Source organism: Mirounga angustirostris, unplaced genomic scaffold, assembly GCF_029215605.1.
Source record: "Mirounga angustirostris isolate CCGP_5_RB_7025 unplaced genomic scaffold, mMirAng1.0.hap1 SCAF_12, whole genome shotgun sequence".
Taxonomy (NCBI): Eukaryota; Metazoa; Chordata; class Mammalia; order Carnivora; family Phocidae; genus Mirounga; species Mirounga angustirostris.
Window position 1 is genome coordinate 6,709,123 of NW_026991720.1, and position 25,371 is coordinate 6,734,493.

Consider the following 25,371-nt stretch of genomic DNA (forward strand, 5'->3'; position numbering starts at 1 on the left):
TGTCTCTTCTATGTATGTGTATGAATAATATATAAATAATACAGATGCAATATTTTTCTGAACCACTGAGAGGAAAATGTTTTCATACCCCCTTTATCCCTAAATACTTCTGCATGTATCACTCAAGGAAAAGGACATTCTCAGGGAGCCTGGATGGCTCAGTTATTTGGGTGTCTGACTTCGGCTCAGGTCATGATCTCCAGGTCCTAGGATCGAGCTCCATGTCAGGTTCCCAGCTCAGCAGGGAGCCTGCTTCTCCCTCTCCCTCTGCTGCTCCCCCTGCATGTGCCCTCTCTCTCTCTCTCTCTCAAATGAACAAAAAATAAATAAGAAAGAAAAGAAAAAGAAAAAAAGACATCCTCTCCTGGGGTAGGCAGAATTCTAACATGAGCTCCCATGACCCCAGCCCCTCCTCATCCCTGCTCCTTGCAGTCTGGGTAGAACCTGTGACCTGACGCCACACCCATGATTATGTGACATTACGTGGCAAAAGAGAGGCTATCTGGGTGACTTCATCTGACCACATCAGCCCTTTAAAAGCAGAGCCAGTCGGATCTTCAAAGCGCCAGCAGGATTCGACACACAGCTGCTGGCCAGAGGATGGAGGCCGTGTGGAGGGGACATGAGAGCAGCCTGTAGGAGCTGAGAATGATGCCTGGTGGGAAGCCAGCAAGCAAATGGGGACCTCAGTCCTACAACTGAAAGGAACTGAATTCTGCCAATGACTTGAATGCAGTTGGCAGTGATTCTTCCCAGAGCCTCCTGATAAGAGGCCAGTCTGATGGACACCCTGACTTTGGCCACATGAGACCCTAAGCAGAGAACCCAGCTGAGCCCATCTGGACTTCTGACCTCTAGAACTGCAAGATAAGAAATAAGTTAAAAATTTAGCCACTGGATTTGTGATAATATTGTGTGGCAACTGATTTCACCTGCTAAAGAGAAACCAGAATGGAGGCCACAGTTTGAATAGAGCCCCAGACCAGACACTCATAAACGCGCCATCAAATCTTAAACTGCCCTCATTTCGCCTACATGGGATGCTGGCTTTAAACAAAACTTAAGCTTTCTTCATGACAGTGTGACCTTAGTAGAGTTCCAAGCCAATTGGTTATGCGCAAGAAAACTTACACAGGGCTACTACCCTAAGAAGAATCTAAATTTCTAGTAACCAATCACAGTTAAAAAAACAAAAAAAACAAACCCGAAGTACTCCCTCCTTCATATTTTATAAACTGAGCTTTAAATGTCGAGAGCCAAGCTCTTAACCACCTTGGGTTTGAAGTCTCCCTGTTCATGAACAGCTCCTTTCTTGCTCAATATGGTATTCGTATCAAGTAAAGCTCCCTGAATTTTCTTTTGACAACCCAAAGGGTGAGGAAAAAAAGCTGCACAGAGCTGATCCAAACAAGTAGTGATGGGAAAGAATAAAGCTGTTTTCTGAGTGCATCCTATGAGGTTCGCTCTTTTGAAAATAATGTCTGTGCGTATTTCTTAGAAATCATGAGGCACATTACTAGAGGATGCAGCTAAGAGCCCCTGGAGAGGAGGACCCAGCAACAGAGAAAGGTGGGACAGGGTACTGTCATTTTTGGTTTAAGTATTGTTAGAACTACGTAGATAAAAAAAGTAATTATGAAGAAATATCTGTAAATAACTGGAAACACACAGGAGGTTGAATATCCCCAAATCTGTGCACCTCATTTATATCTTCCTTGGGGATCAGCCACCTCTGCCTGCCCCGCCACCACCACACTGGCCCCAGGAATTGTGCACCCCAACTGGACTTCCTGGAAGCTGTGGCTAAAATCTTGCCCAAAACCTTTTCTTTTTGTCCCCTTCAGAACGAGTGAACAGAGGGAAATTTCAAACAGATTTTTCTAAGTCTTAGTAATGGAAAAATGGCGAAGGGGACCTAACTGTAGTGAGTGTATGCACACGCGCGCACACACACGCGCATTCCATAAAGTCCATAAAAATGGTTTGGCTTAAACACAGACTTCTAACCCTTCCACCCCAAGGCTGGCAGGCCATACCCGTGAATCACTGGGAGACAGCTGGCGCCCTGCCTTGGTTCTCTCCCAGCTCCTGCAGTGCCCCGACTTGGGGGCCATCACATCCGGCCCACCATGCAGCAGTGGCCTCCTACACAGCATCTGAACTCCTGCTCATCTCTCACTGAGGGCCCGCCCACTCAGTTTTGGTTTCCGCCTAGAGGCGTGACTTCTGGCCCCAGCTCTGTGACGTCTAGCTGTAGTTGATGACCTCACCTGTAGAAAAGGCACTGCCCACCTGAAGCGCACGACCTGCCACTTAGCATGTAATGACACTTTTACTAATAAAAACAAGGGATTCCACCAAGTCCCTCTACTGGCATGTCTACTTTCGTTACTGACAAATATTAGTTTCTTAACAATGGAATCTAATTGAGTTTTCTTTCTGGGGGAAAGCAAGAGACGTCATCAAATATGACCAAAGTCTGAAACCAGAATTTAAAGTATGGAAAGAGGGGCATCTGGGTGGCTCAGTCGGTTAAGCGTCTGCCTTCAGCTCAGGTCATAATCCCAGAATCCTGGGATCAAGTCCCGCATCGGGCTCCCTGCTCAGCAGGGAGCCTGCTTCTCCCTCTGCCCCTCACCCTGCTTGTGCTCTCTCTCTCACTCTCTCTCTGTCTCTCTCTCAAATAAATAAATAAAATTATTAAAAAAATAAAGTACAGAAATAAAATAGTCAGAAACTCTGTAGAATGATAAATAGCTCTAAATAAACAAGTCTACGTAAGAAAAGGCTGAAATAGGAAAGTGTTAAAAACATCCTGCTCTAAATTCTGCTGCTTTCCAGTTCTCTGTTGCTCCTAAGAGACTAATGATTAGAGACTATGAGGCCAGAGCAGTTGACCCTGGGCAGCCGAGCTTGTCCATCTCCTTTGAGTGTGAGCCCAGGTTCTCCCATCACCTGTCCTTCTGTCCCTCCACAGGGGAGTGGGAAGGTGAAAGCATTATGAGGAGAGCTGCCAAAGATGGCTGGACACGGAGAAGAGTACTTCATGAGGTCTCTCAGCCCTGCGCTGAAGTTCTAGACTTAGAAACAAACCCCTCTTTCCAGAGGGGTTTGTAGTGAGCAAGAATCAGAGCAAAGGTGTGCCATGAATGGGAAAGACTGACTCTGGAAGCCCCTTTAACAGTTCTTGGAAGCTGGGCGCTCTCATTGGCTTATACACTACTTCTCTTGGATCTACTGGATTCTCAGGGAGCCCTCCGTGGCCTTTTGCTTTGAGGGCTGTGTTCCCTTTTTATCAGAGGGCAGCACTGCATAAACTCCTGTTTCCCCCATGGTATGTTCTGTTGGATTGCATTTACTGGTGAACGAAGGACAGGTCACACACTGGGCAGAAGTCACCATTCAAGGCTAGGGTGGGCTCCCAGTTGCCTTAACAGAAGTGCTCAAGTCTCTTGGGTAGTGAGCTGGAATGCCTATGGGGGAAGTGGGGTTCCTGTTTTCATTTGAAAACTTAATGATTAAGAGAACCTTTAAAAACTGATTTCAGGGCGCCTGGGTGGCTCAGTTGGTTAAGCGACTGCCTTCGGCTCAGGTCATGATCCTGGAGTCCCGGGATCGAGTCCCGCATCGGGCTCCCTGCTCGGCAGGGAGTCTGCTTCTCCCTCTGACCCTCCTCCCTCTCATGCTCTCTGTCTCTCATTCTCTCTGTCTCAAATAAATAAATAAAATAAAATCTTAAAATAAAAAAAATAAAAACTGATTTCACATAAGTTTTTGGTGCCCATAAGAAACGCGGCTGCAGTTGTTGACTACTTTCCTAGGTGGATGAGACTCTTACTATTGTAACTTAACGGTGTTCCTTTACCCCCTAGCTGAGGCCATCCTTCCCCAGAGGGATGGCTTTGGGATCAGAAGATAGGACTCTGGCTTCTGTGTAGTGTAAATGTACACACCTGCTTCAAGCAACTTTAATGTTTTTGACTGGTTTGTATCTCATAGCTCAGTAGCTGATAACAAAGTTAAAAGTTCTGTGCAAAAAAAAAAAAAGGAAAGTGTTAAAAACAAAACACACACCTCTTTTTTCCTCCATAAACAAAGTGACTGTCCTCTACATGTTCAGTCCTATTGATAAGACAGCCGATGAAGCCAAGGAGGGTGTGACAGGTGAGTGGACCTCCCCTGGAAACACTCCATCTGTTGAAAAGCTTCGGTCCATGCAATTTAACTGCCAAACATCTGACAGAAATTAATACTAAGTCTGACCACATCAAATTGAGACTGTCTTTTTAAGAACAGGTAAAACAATTATAAAATCTAAAAGAACAAATCTACTAGTTGCAAACCCTAACAAGAGCAATGGAAGAATTAGCTGGGTTTCCTCAAAGGATCTGAGCAACAGGAAATCAACAGCACGATGACCAGCAGACCCTGATGTCCCACCACCTAAGCTGAGCTGAGCTGCAGCAACGTGAACTGATCACTGGGGGCAGCCAGTCGCCTTTCTCCAGCCAGTTCTCGTGGAGGGAGGGAGCTAACAGCGACCTGCACAGAAGGTCTGAAAGAGCCGGGAAAATTAGCAACCTCCTGCAAGGGGGACTGGGGATGGGAGTGAAGACTTTTAGAAAATTCTTACACTGAAGTCTTAAATAATCTCGTCTTATACCTGGTGTATAATAATAATAATAATAATAATAATAATAATAATATATTAACAACATGATTAGCACAAATCTTGAAACAGAAAGAGATGGAGTCCGGTTGGCAGTAAACATCCACAAGCAGGAAGTGTAAGGAGTGTAAGGCACACACAATGCACAGAATAGAAAGAATTTCAGTTTCTCTGTTTTCCAGCTAGATGGCTGGGATTCCCTGGTCTGTTTTCTCATCTGAAAAGACTAGTACTACCTGCCTGAGAGGTTTGGTTTAAGGATTAGAGAGGATATATATATGAGACTCAACACAGGACCTGCACACAGTAGATACTCAGTGACCAGCAGGAGCCGCTGTTATGATTTCCAGACATAAGAATAAAATAAAGACACAGAAGCTTCCTGAAACACCCAGTATAAGCAGATCACAAACAGTATTTTAAGACAAAATATAAGAAACATTAAAAATGGATGGGAGATTTTGTTCAAAGGCCAAAAGAACTTTTCTTGGCTGTGAAAATTATGATGGGATTTTCTTTTTCAAAATTTAAGTTCACTCCAAGGAGAAGTCCTATTTGTAAAAATAATAATAATAATAATTGAAAGATAGCACCAAATACTATTTGATTCTCAACTCTTAAAGTGGTTGTCACAGGAGGATGCAATGTGGGAGAAAAAACACTCACCAAAGCAAAATAGCACCTGCACTGTATTTCAACACCGTTTTATATCCCAGTGATCAGCTCAATGTCCTTTAAAAGTTCATATTTAAACATACAAATCATTTTTGTTTGGCCCCAGTTATATTCTGAAGTCTCCTTAAAGTTTTTTTTTTTTTTAAGATTTTATTTATTTATTTGAGACAGAGAGAATGAGAGAGAAAGAGCACATGAGAGGGGGGAGGGTCAGAGGGAGAAGCAGACTCCCCGCCAAGCAGGGAGCCCGATGCGGGACTCGATCCAGGGACTCCAGGATCATGACCTGAGCCGAAGGCAGTCGCCCAACCAACTGAGCCACCCAGGCGCCCTCTCCTTAAAGTTTTATACTTCACACATGAAAACTGTCTAAATCAGACAGCAATTAAAGGATAATCACTGAAGACCTAATTAAAGTCACAAAAAGGGATCACACATGCAACTCTGTTTCCAGACTTCTGTACCCGTTTTAGTCCCACAGATGACTGACGAGGACAGCCCCGTTCTCTATAAAGCCTTCCCTGACTCCTAGCTGCAACCCTCAAGCAAACTTAATTACCCTTCCTCTGATTATACTTACTGTTCATCCAAACAAAACATAACCCAGACTGAACTGTCCCTTATTTCCCCCAGGGAGCGAAGAGTTCCCCCTTTCCTCACTTACATAAGTTAAAAAGAAACTGACCAAGTGCTTACATGGAGCTCGGCCAGCCCCAGCGTCGGGAGACACCCCGTGCTCAATACCAGTCACCCGCTGCTTTCCACAGGGGTCCCCAGGGCAAAGCACATCACTAGTGCGTATTCCTTTCAAGCAAAAGCCAACTTCTTGTAAGTGGGTGTGTACTTCTTAAAAATGGATTTCCCTTCATTCTCATTGCTTTTAAACAGTGCCAGGGGAAGTGATGCTCTTTGAAGGCGTACTTCATACAAGTGCCCTCGGCCGAGGGCATGAGGACACCTCTATTGTCGCAAAAGAAACCAGTTTTTACATCATTTCTGAATGTTTGGGGAGCCATTTAAAAATGATAAACAATGATAAAAACAAGCAAACAAGGTCGGGAATGTGCAGAAAATAATCCATGTTTTAGCTGCGCATGAAAGGGTGGTATAAACCAAGGGCTAGGACATCAGTGAAATCACAGATATTCTTAGTTCTTATCCCGTAGAAGTCAGGATGCAGATTGCTGCTGTATTCCTAAGTCATGCACAGCAGCCTCTTCTGGAAGGTTGCTGTTACCAGATATGCTAGTAAGTAAATAAGAGCTTTCTAAGATGAAAAGTTGTCTTCCCTTTTTGACGCCCCCTGCCTTCCCTTTTTGATGAAAACCCTGGGTATCTGACGGAAACAGAAGGCAAAGAGACCAAGAGGTAGATGCAAGAGAGAGCACTCTTCTGAGAAGGTAACAAGCTCTATTATGTTCATCTTTCTCCAGTGCCCCCACTAGTAACACCTGGGCCAAGCCCACCAACACTGCCTGGCCCCTGGGCACAAGGAAACAGCCCTGGCATAGAAGAAGGAGAGGCGCCTCCACGCCTCTGCCCATGCCGTCCCTCCCTCTGGCATGTCCAGATGCCCTTCCTTCTCCCTGTCCACCTGTCCTGTCCCCTGCCCCACTCAGTTAAAACATATCATACCCTATAAAGACTTTCCTGATCCCTCCCTCCAACAGCCAGCAAAATGAAATCATCCTTCCTCAGCAGCCTCAGGGCACTTTTCCTGAACTTCTTTTACGGCGCTTGTGTTATTTTCAGAGTTTCTCATTCAAGTGTCTGTCTCTCCCGAAAACCTGCTAGCCCCCTGAAAGCAGAGACCTTGCTTCATTTGTGTCCATCTGGCACATAGGGGGTAGTCAATAAATGTTTGGTGGAGGATGGATGATGGAGAGATGGATGAAGAGTGGATAAAGTACTGTATCCCAAGGCAGGGAGAGTTCTGGGGTGCAAAAAATATAATCTCTCTCTCTGTCTATGTACAGGGAGAGGGCAGAAATGGGAAGATGACCACAAGCCACAGCTGCCCTTGTGGGTTTCCCATGTCAGATGATGGTGGCGAACAAAGGTCTACGTGAATCTTTACCCAGGGAAGCCAACAGCTCATAATTCATCCGCATCACGTCTCTGTACAGCTCCTTCTGCCGCTTGACTAGCATGCCCCACTCCTCCCGGGTGAAATACACCGCCACATCCTCAAACACCACCGGGAGCTCCTCAAACACCACAGGAACCTCCTCAAACAGCCCCTCTTCAGAAGGATCCTGCAACAAAGAGCAGTAGTCACTCAATACGCCTCTTACGCCAGACACCCAGCGTGATACTTTTAGGGTCCTTCTCGAGGCCTATTTCCCTTGGGAGGCTTGCCAAGAGGCCCAGATGTAACTGAGGAATTAATGTATCCATCGAAAGTCAGAGAAGCAAATTTGTGAGGCCCAGAGTTAGTAGGCCAAAAAAAAAAAAAAAAAAAAAAAGAGCCTCAGTCTGATCTAGGGTGTCTTAGGAGGAAATAAAAATGCACTGAAGAACAGGGGTCCTGGCAGAGCCTTATGACTGCACCTTGCCCTATACAGTCCTAAGGCGGTGCCTTCTACTCATCCATGACTACAATGGTGACCATCTGCCTCTAGCACCTGCTAAGATTTCCCACTGGGAGAGGAAGAAAAAAGAAGTAGTACAGAAGAACGAAAGATGCTTGTACTCAGTGACTCGGTTGACACATGCCTTATTGCTAAAGGAATTCAAATATAAACGGTTAGACCTATTTATTAGCTTCTAATACTAAAAAGTAGAAGGAACATGAACATGAAGAGAAATGAGCTTCGTCACTTTTCTAGATTCTGGAAAAATTCAAGCTTACTAACTTTGGCTGGGCCCTTATGATGTGAGGCCTGAGGAACAGCTGAGCTATTCTCATGGGAATACCCAAGGGGTACTCAAAATGGTTTCTAGTAAAATCTTGCTTATATGAAATAGTTGAGAAATGAAGGATGTCGTTAATCAAAATTCCAGTTCACACAAGGTTCCTTACAGCCACCTTTGCAAAGAACTAGAACTCACAAGGTACCCGCGAGGTGAGCGCTAGAGCTTCCGGCCCCGTGTGCGCGTGCGCAGGGAGTGGAGGGGCGGTGCCGCCGGCTGGTGGCCACGCTCCAGCGCAGGCGCACCACGAGCCCTTGGGCTCTGGCCAGGTCAGTCCTCCCACGCTCTGTGTCCTCCCAACAAGACGAGGTAATAGGACTTGCTCCACCAGCCTCAGAGCAGCATCAAAAACATTACATAAAACAACGCGTGTGAGGAAGTTCTGCAGTGTTTAACGCTGCTGCATGATTCTGAAGTTAAAGTTAAAAACATTTTAGAAATTAATTATTTAAGAGCTCTGTGGTTGTTCCGTGGTCACGTATTATTTATTGAGTTCTGTGACTGTTTTGGATTCTGGATAAAGGTTATCGTCCTGAACTTAAGAAGTTTTCTTTATATCAGATGTTGGAACGTTCTGTCCCACTAATTATGTTTTGTTATCTGCGAAAGGAGATGAAAATAACAGGGCTGGGGCGCCTGGGTGGCTCAGTTGGTTAAGCGACTGCCTTCGGCTGGGGTCATGATCCTGGAGTCCCTGGATCGAGTCCCGCATCGGGCTCCCTGCTCGGCGGGGAGTCTGCTTCTCCCTCTGACCCTCCCCCCTCTCATGTGTTCTCTCTCAAATAAATAAAATCTTTAAAAAGAAAAAAAAGAAAAGAATAGGGCTGTTGTCTTAAATAAATAACAGAGGGTGCCTGGGTGGTTCAGTTGGTTAATCACTGACTCTTGATTTTGGCTCAGGTCATGATCTTAGAGTGGTAAGATCAAGCCCCGCATGGGCTCCACGCTCAGCAGGGAGTCTGCTTGAGATTCTCTCTCCCTCTCCCTCTGCTCCTCCCCCCATGCGTGCTCTCTCTTTCTAAAATAAAGAAAGAAAATCTTTAAATAAATTAATTAATGAGGTAACACTAGTAAAGCACATAAAACGCCTAGTGCACCAAAGGATGTTAGGGTCTAGAACATTATAATGTTTGCAGCGGGTATGGCTATTGTAATTTTCCCGTCATTGTCACGCAACACGTGTTGTTGCTAGTATGGAATCCTTCCCCTTGAGACACAGCAATCATTACAAACACATTACCTGGCCACCGGGTTCAGCAGCATCACGCAAAACGTTGACATTTGAGGACCTGTGGGTATCATCAGCAGTTTCTTTTTGCCTCAACTCAGAAATGCAGTCTAGATACAATGTAGGACATGCTCCATTCCCCCCAGGGTCCTCCAGGTCAGCTCTTGGGCTGGGCAGGAGCTGGGCCATGTTATCATAGGCTCCCAGAGGCCCCGGGGGGTACAATATGGGATAGTCTGCCGTAAAGAGGTGCTCAGGGCTGGCCAGGACATCTCCAGATTCCTCTCGGACGCTCTGGAAACGGTCCGCCCAGATGGGGTCCCGTGCTGCCAAGGCATTGACGCAGAACAGGTGAGCTTTGCTCTTGGCGTGGTATTTGAGAGTCTCCACCTTGAATGGTCCTGTATAACCTTCTATTAATCTTGACCGTTTGTCCCTGACAGATGGGTATTCGCGGCAAGCAGCGCAAAAGAGAGCCGTCTGCTCCTCATTCATGACCAGCCATGGGAACTGCACAAACCAAGACTTCTGGATAGAGCGGGACTTCAAGGGCTTTTTGCTTTTCCCTGTACAGTCTACCTCAATGTTGCCACGCTCTGTGCTGAAGTGGGAAAGACAGGCTTTCTTCTGTGGGGGCAGATCTAGTCCGGCTTCTCTGGCAGGACTTCGTGAGTCCTTTTCTTCCATGCAGCCCATCTCGTTTTTCCCTTTAGAGAAAAGAGACCAACGCAATTTGCTCAGAAATCCTATAGTTAGAGCCACTGCACCTCATGGGCCTCTCGGTGTAGCAAATATGAGAGCTGGAAATCACACACGAGAGTGGCCCAGGCTCTACTTGGAATTCTCTCCTTTCAGACCCCTAGCTCCCCAGGCCCACCTCACCTGACCCAGAAGACAATCAAATGAGCTTTAAGCATCTCCCCCTTTTTGAAGTTTAAAGGGCAGATACGCCTGGCCAAAAAGATCTCTACAGTTTCATCTCTGCAACCTAAGATAGTGCAACCATCTTCAGGAGTTCCAACTTACTTATGGATAAGAACGCTGAACTTAATAAAATGTCAGTTAAGGAAGATAATTAAAGCCAAATCCTGCAACTCCATCCTCAGCAGGAATCCCCTTCTCCAGTACCCCTGCCAGACAGGCATTTGCACTTTGCTCACGTACCTTTCGGGCAAGGGTACCACCTACCACCTCCTGGGTAGATGGTTTTGGTCCCCAGAGTTTGCCTTTAGCTGTGCTCCACTTTTAAGTAACTTCCACCCAGGGTCTCTACTTCAGCCCTCCAGAGAAACACAAGTCCTCTCTCACACCACAGCCCTTCCAAAGAGGCAACAACTCTCATGAACTCACTAATATTTTTCTTCCTCAAGCTAAACTAGAAGTTTCTTTATTCACTCCTAAGTTGAAACGCAGCTTAGACAGCTCTAAAATCCTCCAGAGCCATTTCTTGTGCATTAACGTAAGTGCAGATGCCCAGTGGCCAAGGACTCAATGGTATTTGCTCCAATTGTAGCCAACTCAGGAGCACAAAATGGCTAATAAAGAGAAAGCCGGGTCAAAATTAAGAGCCAAGCATTGGGGGTGCCTGGGTGGCTCAGTCGGTCTGCCTTCGGCTCAGGTCATGATCCCAGGGTTCTGGGATGGAGCCCCACATCGGGCTCCCTGCTCAGCAGGGAGCCTGCTTCTCCCTCTCTTTCTGCCTGCCATTCCCCCTGCTTGTGCACATGCGCTCTCTCTGTCAAATAAATAAATAAAATATTTTTTTAAAAGAGCCAAGCATTGGAAAACAAAATAAATTAGTATCTCTTAAGTCTCGGGCTCCCTATGGTCCCTCTGAGACAGATCACAGGGGACAGCAGATGCCTGTGAGTCGGCTCCTGTAAGAGCTGGCCTCCCTTTTCTCCTACAGTGGGGGCTGCTCCACTCAACCATCTCATCTAATGACAAGATGTCACCTGGCCTGACTCTAGCCAAGCCAGTCCCTCAACAGGACAGGCTTCTCAGAGGAGAAAAGCCAAGATAAATCCCTAGAATTTAACAAACATCTGTTCATTCATTCAGTGATTATTTATCATGCAACTGCCGTACGCCAGGCATTGGTCTCAGCACTGGGACTATAGGAGTCAACAAGACAAAGTCATGCCTCCATGGAACTTCGCATATAGAATTATAAATCAACATATACTCTCAGGAAGAAATAAAATAAAGGGAGATGGAGAGGTTGGAGGACGATATTGAGGGAGGTGTCCATATTTCAGATAAGGTGGTGGCTGGGGAAGGACAGCATTCGTGTGAGTGAGTTGGCAGAGAACAGGGAGAGGCCAAGGATGAGACAGGAGTCCTAGTGCCCATCTTTCTGCTCCCTCTCTCCAGCTAGCACCCCTCCTCCGGTGTGGATCCACACTTAGCTGGGTGGTGGCTCAGGACATTCCTCTGGCCCTGGACATTGCCTAGCCATGGCTCTGGCCCTTGCTCAAACTTGTAGAACAGCTCTGGGTTGGCAATAGTCAGTCCTGAGTCAGGAACAGAGAGAAGCACTTATGAAGTCTTGGATCCAGGTCACATCACAACATTAAGGAAGGGTCTACCTGGGACATCCTCTCCGCACTGTAAGATAATTGGTCAAGGACACAGGTAGGAATCTCGATGCTTTAGCACAGTGGTTTGGAAACTCAGACAGAAACTCAGATATCCATGAGGTCCCCAAAAGAATGGGGGTCTGAGTGAATGCAAGGAGGGGCACAAGCAAGGCTCTGTGCCCCTTTTGAGGCTGAAGAGGTATGAAAACTACTGGTTCAGAAGAGAGGCTCATAAACTCAAATGCTGAGAGGGGTCAGACTGATAACATAACTGAGGAAATCAGGCCAGATGAGGAGGCTGTGGTGACCTGTGTGTGGGGGCAGCCGCTGCTCCCCCCCAGGGGGAGGCCACCATGTGGAACTCAGGGTCAGCATAGCCAGACTGTCCTGCTTTTCAAGAAAAACCAGAAATCATAATTCCATGTGAAAGTTCCCACAGGTTAAATATTGACAACTTATTAAATATTGTAAAGAAACTGAGGCACCTGGCTGGCTCAGTCAGAAGAGCGTGTGGCTCTTGATCTCAGGGTCGTCAGTTCAAGCCCCATGTTAGGTGTAGAGATTACTTAAATAAGCTTAAAAAAAATTTTTTTTTTAATTGTAAAGAAACCAAGCAAAAGTGATGAAAGCCAAAAAAAAGGCCCATGAGCTGCTACTCTGCAACTTCTGGTTTAAAAGAATCAGAAGTTTTCAAACTGGTTTTGGCAGGCATGGGAAAAGACCCAACCCAGCTGCAATCCCTCCACCCACAGAGAGCTGAGACTGTTGCTCCCATTAGCCTTGGACAGGGGCCAACATGACAAGAAGAGAAAGGTACAGCAGGTGGTCATCGAGGCGAACTGAGAAAATAGTATGTATGTTGTACCCACAGCTGAACGACCATCACCTCTGTCCATGGTACCGAAAGTCTACCCACAGGAGCAGAGAAAAGACCCTCAGAAAACAGAAAAGATGAAAAATACCTACATGGGCACCAAGTTTGAAGTTGTTTTATCTCATTAAGCCTCTATGACAGCCCTCTGAAGGAAACCAAGGCTTAAAAAGTGAGAGGGTTTGGGGCACCTGGGTGGCTCAGTTCATTAAGCATCTGACTCTGTTTCGGCTCAGGTCATGATCTCAGGGTTGTGTGATCAAGCCTGGTGTTGGGCTCTGCGCTCAGCACGGAGTCAGCCGGAGGTTCTCTCTCTCCCTCCCCTTCCGTACGCACACACTCTCTCTCTAAATAAAGTCTTAAAAAAAAAAAAAGTGAAAGGGTTTGGTCGAAGGCACACCAGTGTCATGTGGTGGAGGCTGGGATTGAGAGCAGATTCCCACATACCAGATGATCCTCTTTCTACCACCACTCACTACTTCCCAGGGCCCTATGGGCACCTGAAACAAAATCCACCCTGCAGCTCCACAGACCACAGGTGGAGCTTCCCACCTGGCACCCTGTGATATGGTGAGGCATCAAGGTCCAGCCTTGACATGCCCGACTTCCCCACTTCTCTTGGCCAATTGAAGGGGAGAAGAGAAAGGGTGGGATGTGAATCCACGTGCAGTTAAGTTACATATGGGACTGAGCAGATGAATAATGTAAACAGGTCTGAAAAAAACGGTAGGAGTCCAGAAAATTCTCAAGTATGTCATAGTTGAATACAATCTGGAATGCTGATCTAGATTCAGGTGGCAGGAAAGTGAAAAGAAACCCATACCTAGTGGTGCCACCAGCTTGTCAGAACCACAGATCTCCCTCTGTTGCTGACTCAGCAGCATCCATTCTTCCTGAAGCAAGTATACGGTGATGTCATCAAACGTCACAGGAGCCTGGAGGGAAAAATGACACAAGCCAACTTCCAACTTCCTCCTTAGATTAGCCTTCCACACCTGTGTTCATGACCACTTGAAGGCACCTGTACTCTGGGAACCTATCAGATTGGGGGAGGGGCACTGTCCATCTCCATATAAGATCCACACCCCACCTCTCTCACCTCCTGGGTCCAAATCACAGTGGGAATGACTCTCTTCTAGGAAGGGTCACACACCAAAATGGGAGTCATCAAGAAAGCTGACTCAGGGATTCCATTATCCTTTCCCTAACATGCTCTTTCCCTCCCCAGTACGCAGCACTTCTCAGCCAGGGCCTCAGCAACAACTTACGGCACATTCTTGTACAAAATCTTGAACCTGGTAAGGAGGATGTATCTGATTCCTAGAAACAGTTGAAAGTCATTCAGAACTATGTCTGTCAATGAAATCAGTGATCAAGATAGACAAAGCTTTGGAGTGGAGAACTATATCCCATGGGGCTTGTAAAGTGGCTCTGTTCTGCCAAAAAAGGGTATGGGGTTCAGGAAATATTTTGGGGAGTACTGGAATAAGATGGCAGATTGAACAAGTACACTGAATTTTGTATCCTTCCTGTGAATTTAGAAGATACCTTCCCCACCAAAACACTCCAAAGCAAAATCCCCACCAGGGTGGGAAACAAAACAAGAGGACAAAAGTAATATGATTTTGGGAACTGAAAAGCACATGAAAAATAACTGAGCAGATCCAAGAAAATCAAATCCTCACCCAGCAGCAGACAAATTGAGAAACAACCCAATTTATGCCAGAAAATCCAAAAAAGGCTCAGGATCTGCAGCACCAAGAACCTCCATCCTGGGAGTGAAGGCAGTAAGGCTAAGACCACAAGAAGGGGTTGGGTGGGACGCTGTTCTCCAACAAAAGACTGTCCAGATTCCCCTGCACGGCTCTGCGCTGACAAGCCTCCCTTCTATGGGCTCAGAGCTTCCAGTTAGAATTTGGGTTTCTGACTATTAAGTGTTAGCTAACAGCTTGACAACCAGACATCTGAGGAAAGTCTCTCACAGGGCTGAAGAGACCAAAACAGACAGTTGCAGGGACAAGAAGCAGGCAGGAACTGAGGAAATGAACATGAGGCATGGAGAAGAAAACTTTACAAAAATAAAACTATCATCGTAGCCTCAGAGAGGTAAGCTACTGTGGCCATGCAACAAACCCTTATAAAAGAAATAACCAGAAAAGGAAATATAAACCATTGCTCTGTTTATCCTTTTAATTTCATACCATGAACATTTATCACCTAGTTTAATAAATAAAATTATTAACAAAAAATAAATTCCCCACTGCCAAAGCAAAACAACATCTTGGGAAACAGTATCTTGGGGTAAGTAGAAGTCCTTCCAGAGTGACAACTGTGAAAGGGACACATTCTTTTCCATCTAGGACAAGTTCTAGTATATTTGTCTAAAATCGCCTTGTAACTTTATGGTCAAATTTCAAGCACATGAAATATCTGTTTTAACTTCAACAGTAGAAACTTCTTGAGAAAAACAATACAGATAATTCTTACCAGTCACTGTTGAGTTGTATACTTAAAAAAATAATTCGAGTACTTTTCTTATGAGTCAATACATGTTCACTGCAGGAAATTTAGACAGTGAGCAGAAAAAAAGTGTTAAGATCACCCACAACCCCCTTACTAAAACAAGAAGTACTATTGACATTTGGTATGTAACCTTCCAGTCTTTTGTCTATAAGTATGTATGAATGAACAGTTTTAAAAATAAAAATGGTTTGGAAACACAATGATCCAAAATCTTTGGGACATAGCAAAAGCAAGGTAAGAGGGAAGTTTATAGTGATACAGGCCTACCTCAAGAAACAAGAAAAATCTCAAACAATCTAACCTTATGCCTAAAGGGACTAGAAAAAGAAATAGAAACAAAGCCCAAAGAAATGAAATTATTAAGACCGGAGTGAAAATAAATGAAATAGAGACAAAAAAAAAAATAGAAAAGATCAATGAAACCAAGAACTGGTTCTTTGAAAAGATAAACAAAATGGATAAACCTTCAGCCAAACTCATCAAGAAAAAAAGAGAGAAGACTCAAACAAATAAAATCAGAAATGAGAGAGGAGAAATAACAATAGATACCACAGAAATAGAAAGGATTATAAGAGAATACAATAAAAAATTATATGTCAACAATTGAACAACCTAGAAGAAATGGAGAAATTCCTAGAAACATACAATCTTCCAAAACTGAATCAGGAAGAAATAGAAAATTTGAACAGACTGAGTACTAGGAATGAAATTTATTCAGTAATCAAAAAACTCCTAATAAACAAAAGTCCAGGACCCGATGGCTTCACAGGTGAATTCTACCAAACATTTAAAGAAGAGTTAATACCTATTCTTCTCAAAATTCTAAAAAATAGAAAAGGAAGGAAAACCTCCCAATTCATTTTATGAGACCAGCATTAACCAAAACCAGACAAAGACACCACAAACAAAGAGAACTACAGGCCAATATCCCTGATCAACATAGGCAAAAATCCTCAACAAATACTAGCAAACCAAATTCAACAATACATTAAAAAACATCATTCACCACAATCAAATGGGATCTATTCCAGAGATGCAAGGACAGTTAAATATTCACAAATCAATCAATGTGATACGTCACATTAACAAAAGGAAGGCTAAAAGTGGTATCATCTGAATAGATGCATAAAAAGCGTTTGACAAAATAAACATCCATTCGTGATAAAAACTCTCAACAAAGTAGGTTTAGAGGGAACATATCTCAACATAATAAAGGCCTTATATGAAAAACCCACAGTTAACATCATATTCAGTGATGAAAAACTGAAAGCTTTTCCTCTAAGATCAGAAACAAGACAAGGATGTCCACTTTTACCACTGTTGTTCAATGTAGTACCAGAAGCCCTAGCTGTAGCAATCAGACAAGAAAAAGAAATAAAGGCATCCAAATTAGTAAGGAAGAAGTAAAGCTGTCACTATTTGCAGATGACATGACACTACACATAGAAAACCCTAAAGATTCCACCAAAAAGCTATTAGAACTAATAAATGAATTCTGTGAAGTTGCAGGATACAAAATTAATATACAGAAATCTGTTGCATTTCTCTACACTAATAACAAAGTAGCAGAAAGAGAAATCATGAAAACAATTCCATTTACAATTGAACCAAAAAAATAAATAAATAAAAGACTTAGGAATAGAAAACTATAAGGCATTGATGAAAGAAATGAAGACCACACACACACAAATGGAAAAGTATACTATGCTCACGGATTGAAAGAATCAATACTGTTAAAATGTCCATATTACCCAAAGCAATCTACAGATTCAATGTAATCCATATCAAGAAACCACCAGCATTGCAGCCACTCTGGAAAACAGTATGGAGGTTCCTCAGAAAGTTGAAAATAGAGCTACCCTATAACCCAGCAACTGCACTACTGGGTATTTACCCCAAAGATACAAATGTAGTGATCTGAAGGGGTATGTGCACCCAAATGTTTATAGCAGCAATGTCCACAATAGCCAAACTATGGAAAGAGCCAAGATGTCCATCAACAGATGAATGGATAAAGAAGATGTGGAATATATATACAATGGAATATTATGCAGCCATCAAAAACCTGAAATCTTGCCATTTGCAACAATGTGGATGGAACTAGAGGGTATTATGCTAAGCGAAATAAGTCAATCAGAGAAAGACAAGTATCATGATCTCACTGCTATGAGGAATTCTTAATCTCAGGAAACAAACTGAGGGTTGCTGGAGTGGTGGGGGTGGGAGGGATGGGGTGGCTGGGTGACGGACATTGGGGACGGTATGTGCTACAGTGAGCACTGTGAATTGTGTAAGACTGATGAATCACAGACCTGTACCTCTGAAACAAATAATACATTTTATGTTAAAAAAAAAAGAAAAAGAAGATAGTAGGAAGGGGAAAATGAAGGGGGAGACGAACTATGAGAGACTATGGACTCTGAGAAACAAACTGAGGGTTTTAGAGGGGAGGGGGTTGGGGGATGGGTTAGCCCGGTGATGGGTATTAAGGAGGGCACGTATTGAATGGAGCACTGGGTGTTATAGCAAACAATGAATCATGGAACACTACATCAAAAACTAATGATGTAATATATGGTGACTAACATAACATAATAAAATAAAATTAAAAAAAAAAGAAAGAAACCATCAGCACTTTTCATAGAACTAGAACAAATAATGCTAAAATTTGTATGGAATCACAAAAGACCTCGAAGACCTAGAATAACCAAAGCAATCTTGAGAAAAAAGATGAAAGTTGGAGGTATCACAATCCCAGATTTCAAGATAAAGATATATTACAAAGCTATAGTAATCTAAACAGTATGGTACTGGCACAAAAATAGACACATAGATCAACAGAACAGGATAGACAGCCCAGAAATAAACCTTCTCATATATGGTCAATGAACTTATGACAAAGGAGGCAAGTATATATAATGGAGAAAAGACAGACTTTTCAATAAACGGTGCTGGGAAAACTGGACAACTACATGCAAAAGAATGAAACTGGACCACTTTCTTACACAATACACAAAAAACTTCAAAATGGATAAAAGACCTAAACACGAGAACTGAAATCATATAAAACTCCTAAGGCAAAACATAGGCAGTAATCTCTTGGACATCAACCTTAGCAACATATTTACAGATATCTCCTCAGGCAAGGGAAGTAAGAGCAAAAATAAACTATTGGGACCATACCAAAATAAAAAGCTTTTGCACAGCAAGGAAACCATCAACAAAACAAAAAGGCAACCTATTGAATGGGAGAAGATATTTGTAAATGATATATCTGGTTAATATCCAAAATACATAAAGAACTTACACAAGTAAACACCAAAAAAAATCTGATCAAAAAATGCACAGAGGATTTGGATAGACATTTTTCCAAAGAAGACATATAGATGGCCAACAGGCACATGAAAATATGTTCAACATCACTCATCATCAGGGAAATACAAATCAAACCACAATGAAAGATCACCTCACACCAGTCAGAATGGCTAGTACCAAAAAGACAAGAAATAACACGGGCACCTGGCTGGCTCAGTCAGTAGAGCATGTGACTCTTGATCCTGGGGTTGTGAGTTCGAGCCCCATAATGGGTGTAGAGACTACTTAAAAATTTAAAAATCTTAAAAGAAAAAAGACAAGAAATAACAAGTACTGGTGAGGATATAAAGAAAAGAGAACACTCATGCACTGTTGGTAGGAATGTAAATTGGTGCAGCCACTGTGGAAAACAGTATGGGTGGGGTCCTCAAAAAATTAAAAATAGAAATACTATATGATCCATAATTCCACTATTGGGTATTAACCCAAAGAAAGCAAAAGTACTAATTCAAAAAGATATATGCACCCCCATGCTTATTAAAGCATTATTTATAATAGCCAAGATATGGAAGCAACCCGTGTCCATTGATAGATGAATGGATGAAGATGTTTTATATACATATTGCTCAGCCATAAAAAAGAATGAGATCTTGCCATTGTGACAACATGGATGGACCTAGAGGGTATTATGCTAGGTGAAATAAGTCAGACAAAAAAGACGAATAGAATGACTTAATTTGTATGTGGAATCTAAGAAACAAAACAAATTAACAAAAAAACTGAAACAGACTCATAAACACAGAGAACAAACTGATTGATGGTTGCCAGAGGGATGGAGGGATGGTGGTGGGAGAAATAAGTGAAAGGGATTAAGAGGTACAAACTTCCAGTAATAAAATAAATTAGACATGGGGATGAACAATACAGAATGGGGAATATAGTCAATAATATTTAATGATGTTGTGTGGTGGCAGATGGTAACCTCACTTGCAGTGAGCACTGAGTAATGTATAGAATTTTCCAATCACTATGTTTGTATATCTGAAACAAATATAACATTGTATGGCAACTATATTTCAATAATAAAATTTAAAAAAATAGAACTGTCCCTGCCAAATGTGTACGTTTTAAATAACTATTTGCTCTTAGAGTATCTTCCAAAGCAAAATGTGATTATATTTCCAAAATCCTGGTGGAAGATGGGCTCCACGAAACAAGGCAGTCAGACAGGAAAGGGGTACACATAAGAAATGGGCTAAGGAGGGCCGCCTGGGTGGCTCAGTCGTTAAGCATCTGCCTTCAGCTCAGGGTCCTGGGATTGAGCCCCGCATCGGGCTCTCTGCTCAGCAGGAAGCCTGCTTCCCCCTTTCCCACTCTTCCTGCTTGTGTTCCCACTCTCACTGTCTCTCTCTCTCTGTCAAATAAATAAATTTTTAAAAATCTAAAAAAAATAAATGGGCTAAGGAGAGCCAACATGGGGAAGGGGGAAGAGAACATTTGAGATCATACTGAAGGCAGATCCCAGGATGATTACTGTACACCAGGACTAGCAAGCAAGCTGTTCCGACTGGGACAGGTTAAACTTGTGACCAAGGACAAGCAGGACTCCCTATTGATGCCCAACCCCCCTTCTTCCTGAGGGAACAGGTGGGCTTATAATGAAAGCCAAGAGATCCATCACTTTAGCTTTAGCATCCACAAGGATAAAGAGTACGGGCAGGACTGAATGCTTAGATAATAAAGAAGTGTCTTCCCAACAAGAGTGACTGCCCTAACTCTGGTATTTCTCTTTTAACCAATATGTGGCAAGAGCCTTCTGATTCCAATGTAAAGAAAACACAAATCTTGAATAAGAGCAATTTCTTATCTATAATATAAAACAAAGAATATCTCTGGATGTTCTATTTTACTGGTTCCCACTGTCTATAGGGCAGAACTCTGACATAGGCCAGCACCAAGTTCCCTCTATCTGAACATAACCCACCTTCCTAACTTTAGCTCCACCTGGAATCTCTATTGTAGATAGATTAGTGTAATTGCAATCACTTAACATATCTTGCACCTTTCTTCCCTCTACACACCCAACCTTTAGATTCCGTGACTCTGCCTATTTCCTCCTACCTACTTAGTCTACCCACTCATCAGGGTCCTATTCACCTTCCATCTCCTTCAAGAGGGATTCCCTAACCACCTGATTTATGCAAGGAAGCCTTTGCATCCCTCATGGAGCTGGAGGTACTCGGGAAGCCTAGGCTGACTGGCTTATTTTATAACCTCTTCACCATCACCTACCCCGTCCCCCCACCACATTATGCAGACAGTTTTTCATAGGCACTTAATTAATTCATTCAACATACATTTATTATTGTTTCTCACGTGTTTGGTGCATGGTAATCCTAAGACATGGAAAACAAAACCACTATTGTTAAGGAGATTAAAATCTATCAGGAGGTGACAGGCATCAATGATATAAGTGCAATAACAGAACTGGGCCCAGAGAAAAATGAGATCAGAATGACCACTTCCATGGAAAAGACAGAGGGGGTAGGAACCAGAAATGCGGAGGCAGTAAATACATACACGATAAATACTCCTATTTGGCAGCACCAAAAATCAAATGTCTCCCAGAGGGCACAGGAGGTTCAGATTGCAGTGTTCTTCAGAGCATTCACACCCTGTAGCAGAAGGGCTCCTGGAATGATGCTATTTTATGAGTCATTCATTCCAAAAATACTGAGAACTTATGAAATGCCAGATGCGGCTCCACTGTCCTAGCTGGGGATATAGCACAGAGTAAAGTCAGCACACATGTAAATAAATAAATATGAGAATTTTATATAGTAATGAGGGCTGGGAAGAAAATAAAACAGGATAATGGGATAGAGTGATGGCGGCAAGTCTTTGACTTCTATCCATTATTCTGCCAATGGCAAGCAAGATACCCCACACCCAATCCAATAGCCCAAGACTGCTTTTAGTTAATAAATATCACAAAATAGCACCAAAGGAAGATACTAACAATAGACCAAGCCACTACCTCAAGTAGACCCCCAGTCTCCCAGGCTTGAGCCAATCATGTATATATATACTCACAAGGGAACTTTAATATAACACAGACATTCTACCCAACCTAGGTGCTGCCACTCATTTGCAAGATATCTAACACTGCCAGTTTGTTTTGCAATCACTTTATTTCATCTTTGGATAACCTTCTAATTTCCCAGGTTAGGAAACTGACACACTGTGGAAGGGTGAGCATCTTTTTGAGACACCCTGCAATCAAGATTAGAATCTAGAGTGAAAGTTCCAGTCCCCAGGGTTTTCAGTTAGTGGTTGGGCCTAAAGAGGACATCAAATCTCTCCCCTACCTCCCAAAATGTTTACATTTCTCTCTTCTCCCATTAAAAGCCAAGAAAGCCTAGGGGTACCTGGATGGCTCAGTCAATTAAACAACTGACTCTTGATTTCAGCTTAGGTCATGATCTCAGGGTCATCAAGCCTTGCATGGGGCTATGCACATGGAGCCTGCTTAAGATTCTTTCTCCCTCTGCCTTTGCCCCTCTTCCACATAATCTCTCTCTCTCTCTCCCAAAAACAGAAAATAAAATAAAATGTGGTAACAGAAGCTAAGAAAGCCTACAACTAAACAGAATAGCTTGAAATCAACCTCAAATTACTAATTCCAACTTTCAGTGCCAATTGCTTATGATCCTTCTTCCCCATTACATTTTGCTCCCCAAACTTGGTTCAGTCAAAACGAATCCAGGGATATTACCTGAGAGTAAGGGCCATTTCCTTTACTTCTTTGATATCCCCTGTAGTGCTTAACATGAGGCTGGCACACAGTTCACCTTCAATCTTTTAGTTAGGTTCCGTTGAGCTTTATTTGTCTTAGACTGTTTACTTTGGTTGTTTCAACTGTTAAATGCATCCCTGTAGCTTGTGAAGGGGAGGGAGTGTGGAAGAGAGGCTTAAGTAAGGGGTACCTTCTTTTGTTAACTCAGTCCTTCCCAGCCTTTTCAGGAGAAGCTACAGCGTGAATAATAACCTCATTATCCTTTCTCTCTTTCGTCTATGGGACAAGCCTTCCAGGCTTGTCCTAGTTATTAAAGTCAGATCTGTGGGAAGAACTCCTCAGGGAATGTGGTCACTTCTTGTTTATCCTGTATTCCACCATCTCCCTCACAGTAAACCACTGATCACATGTTTATTAACTTTTTTTTTTTTTTAAGGAGACTCAATACACACTGGAAAATACGTGGAAGGAATTCCCTTTGCGCCAAAGAAGCAATCCTCAAGAACTGGAAGCAGGCAGCAAAGAACATCCAGAAAGATCTTGGTCCCAAGAGGTTGCCACTGTCTCCAAATCAAATGCCTACAACCAAGCTGGTCTTTCGACACTGCCTCTGAGCTCTGGCAATCCTGTCAAACCCACTTCACTCTACTGTCAAGCACTTCCTCCCACCTTTTCTTCTCCCACCTGTTCTTCACAGCCTCCTGCCCCAAGCCTGAAGGAAGTTTACGGAATATGCTTCCAGGCGATTCTACTACTATACGAAGTAGATAAGCTAGCAACTTTAAGTGGGCAGGAAATACGCCAGATGCCTTCTTTTTCTTCTCAGCCATTTCTTGGGAAGGGGGATCTACGTAGTCAAGGCCAAACCCTTACCCTGCCTCTCCGTAACCCCATACCCCTTGGCTTCCACTTCGGTCTTAACCAGCCTTAAAATACGCTGGGCCCCTTCGAAACTCCCGACGGAGGTGTGGGAAAACAGGAAGCACCTTCACATCATTACACTGAGCGGGTCACCCACCCCAGTATCAACCGAGCGGGCCACTGGGCAGAAGGCGGCTCGGCCAGCGGGAGAGGGAGGGGGGCAACGAGGCCGCGCGGGGCTCGGGGCCGGTGCGTTCGCTCCTCCCTGCGACAGCCGCGGGGAGAAAGCCGCCCGAGTGCGGAGGGAAGAGGTGGCGGGCGAGCGGGCGAGTCCTTCCCTGCAAGGCTGGCTCATCAGCGGGGACTCCGCCCGTAGCGCCCGCCTCGCCGGAGCCCAGGTCAGGGATCCACCGGAGGGGAGAGGGCGGCCCCAGGGCCCTTCCAGGCCTACCTTCCCCGACTCCCTGGGCTCCATGGCCCCGCTTGCGGTGGCCGGTGCTGACCCCGCCACTGCCTCCAGTCCGCCCCCTCCCCCCGCGGCCTGGCCTGAGGATGCCGCCGCCGCGACCACCTTGGGGACCCGGGCCCCCGGAGGGCAGGGCGCCCGGACGGGGAGGGAGCACGGCCGGGAACTCGCTCTCCCTCGTCGGGAGAGCGGGAGCGCTCCCTGTGCCGGCAGAGGCGAGCGGCGGGGACTAGAGCCGTACCGAGCGAACCGCTTTACGGCAGCCGCTTGGCCCTACACGGCGGGGCATCACGGGAAGCGTAGTCCCGCCTAGTTAAGCGGCTCTCAAACAGCTATTGGTTCCCGAAATGCTGGGCCCTGATTGGGCGCCGAGCAGCTCGCTCTCCGCCCTTCCCGCCTCGCTGGAGGGCGGTGGTTATTAGGTAGCTCCCGCACCACGCTCTCCCAGACCCTGCATTGAGGGCAAACCGTTGTCTTTGGGCTGTGAGAATGCCTGTTCTTGCGTCTGTTCCCTCTCACTTTTAGGGCCAGCGTCAGCCTTGAAGGTTTCAGATTTTATTTAATCTAGGAGGGAAATTTTTTTTTTTTTTTTTAACATTCATTCAAAAAGCATCATTGGTTGCCTGCCCCGTGCCAGGCACTGTGCGAGGTTTGGGAATGCACAGCTGAATGAAACAAAACTTTGCCTTCGAGGAGCTTATAGTCTATTGGGGAAACTGACCAGAAACAGATAACTATAAAATAAAGACACAAGTGCAAGGAAAGAGGTAAGCACAAGACCCCACTAACGCACACTTTGTCACTGTCTAGAGTATGGTGGTGGGAATCTACGGGATGGTTAGTCAAGGATTTCTTGAGGAAATGGCACCTGAACTGAATTAAGGGGTAGGCGGTAGCGAGGTGAAGTGCTATGGATGGAATTTTTTACCCCCAAATTTGTATGTAACCCCTATGTGACATTATTTAGATGTGGGGCCTTTGGGAGGTAGTTAGGTTTAGACGAGATCATGAGGATGGGGTTCTCATGATGGGATTAGTGTCTTTACAAGAAGAGACACAGGAGAGATTGCTGTCTCTCTCTGCCATATGAGGAAACAGCGAGAAGGCAGCTGTCTGTAAGCCAGGAAGAGAGTCCCCACCAGAACCCAGCCATGCTGGCATCTTGGTCTTAAACTCCCATTCTCCAGAACAGTGAGAAAATAAATGTCTGTTGTTTAAGCCACCCGGTCTATGGTATTTTGTTATGGTAGCCTGAGTTAACTAAAACAGGAGGGGGAGAAAGGTGTTGCAAAGAGGGCAGTTGGCCATAAGAAATAGCATAAGCAAAGCCAGACAGCTGAGCAAATGGTGTGAGCAGGGATGGTGTGAGACAGGAAATTATGGGAAATGGCACTGGAGAGATACTTGGGGGCTGGATGTGGAAGGCAGTGTATGCTCCCTTAGGGCATTTGAAATGAGTTTTAAAGCCAGTGAAT

At 44.4% G+C, this 25,371-nt stretch overlaps 1 protein-coding gene across 10 annotated transcripts in view; it reads right to left on the reverse strand.

The window, feature by feature from the left end:
* Nucleotides 1–24,169, reverse strand: part of ZNF862 (zinc finger protein 862) — a 36,284-nt gene extending 12,115 nt beyond the window's left edge. Inside the window, exons 1-6 of one of the 10 annotated variants that reach the window (XM_064575773.1) lie at nt 23,882–24,168; nt 22,549–22,712; nt 21,354–21,548; nt 13,759–13,870; nt 9,498–10,192; nt 7,422–7,599 (exon numbers count right to left, since the gene is read on the reverse strand). In XM_064575773.1, the coding sequence (XP_064431843.1) occupies nt 7,422–7,599; nt 9,498–10,192; nt 13,759–13,819 (934 nt within the window). In that variant the 5' untranslated portion in view covers nt 13,820–13,870; nt 21,354–21,548; nt 22,549–22,712; nt 23,882–24,168. The other 9 variants (XM_064575774.1, XM_064575772.1, XM_045864088.3 and 6 more) reach the window with 9 other exon arrangements.
* Nucleotides 24,170–25,371: the final 1,202 nt, after the last annotated feature.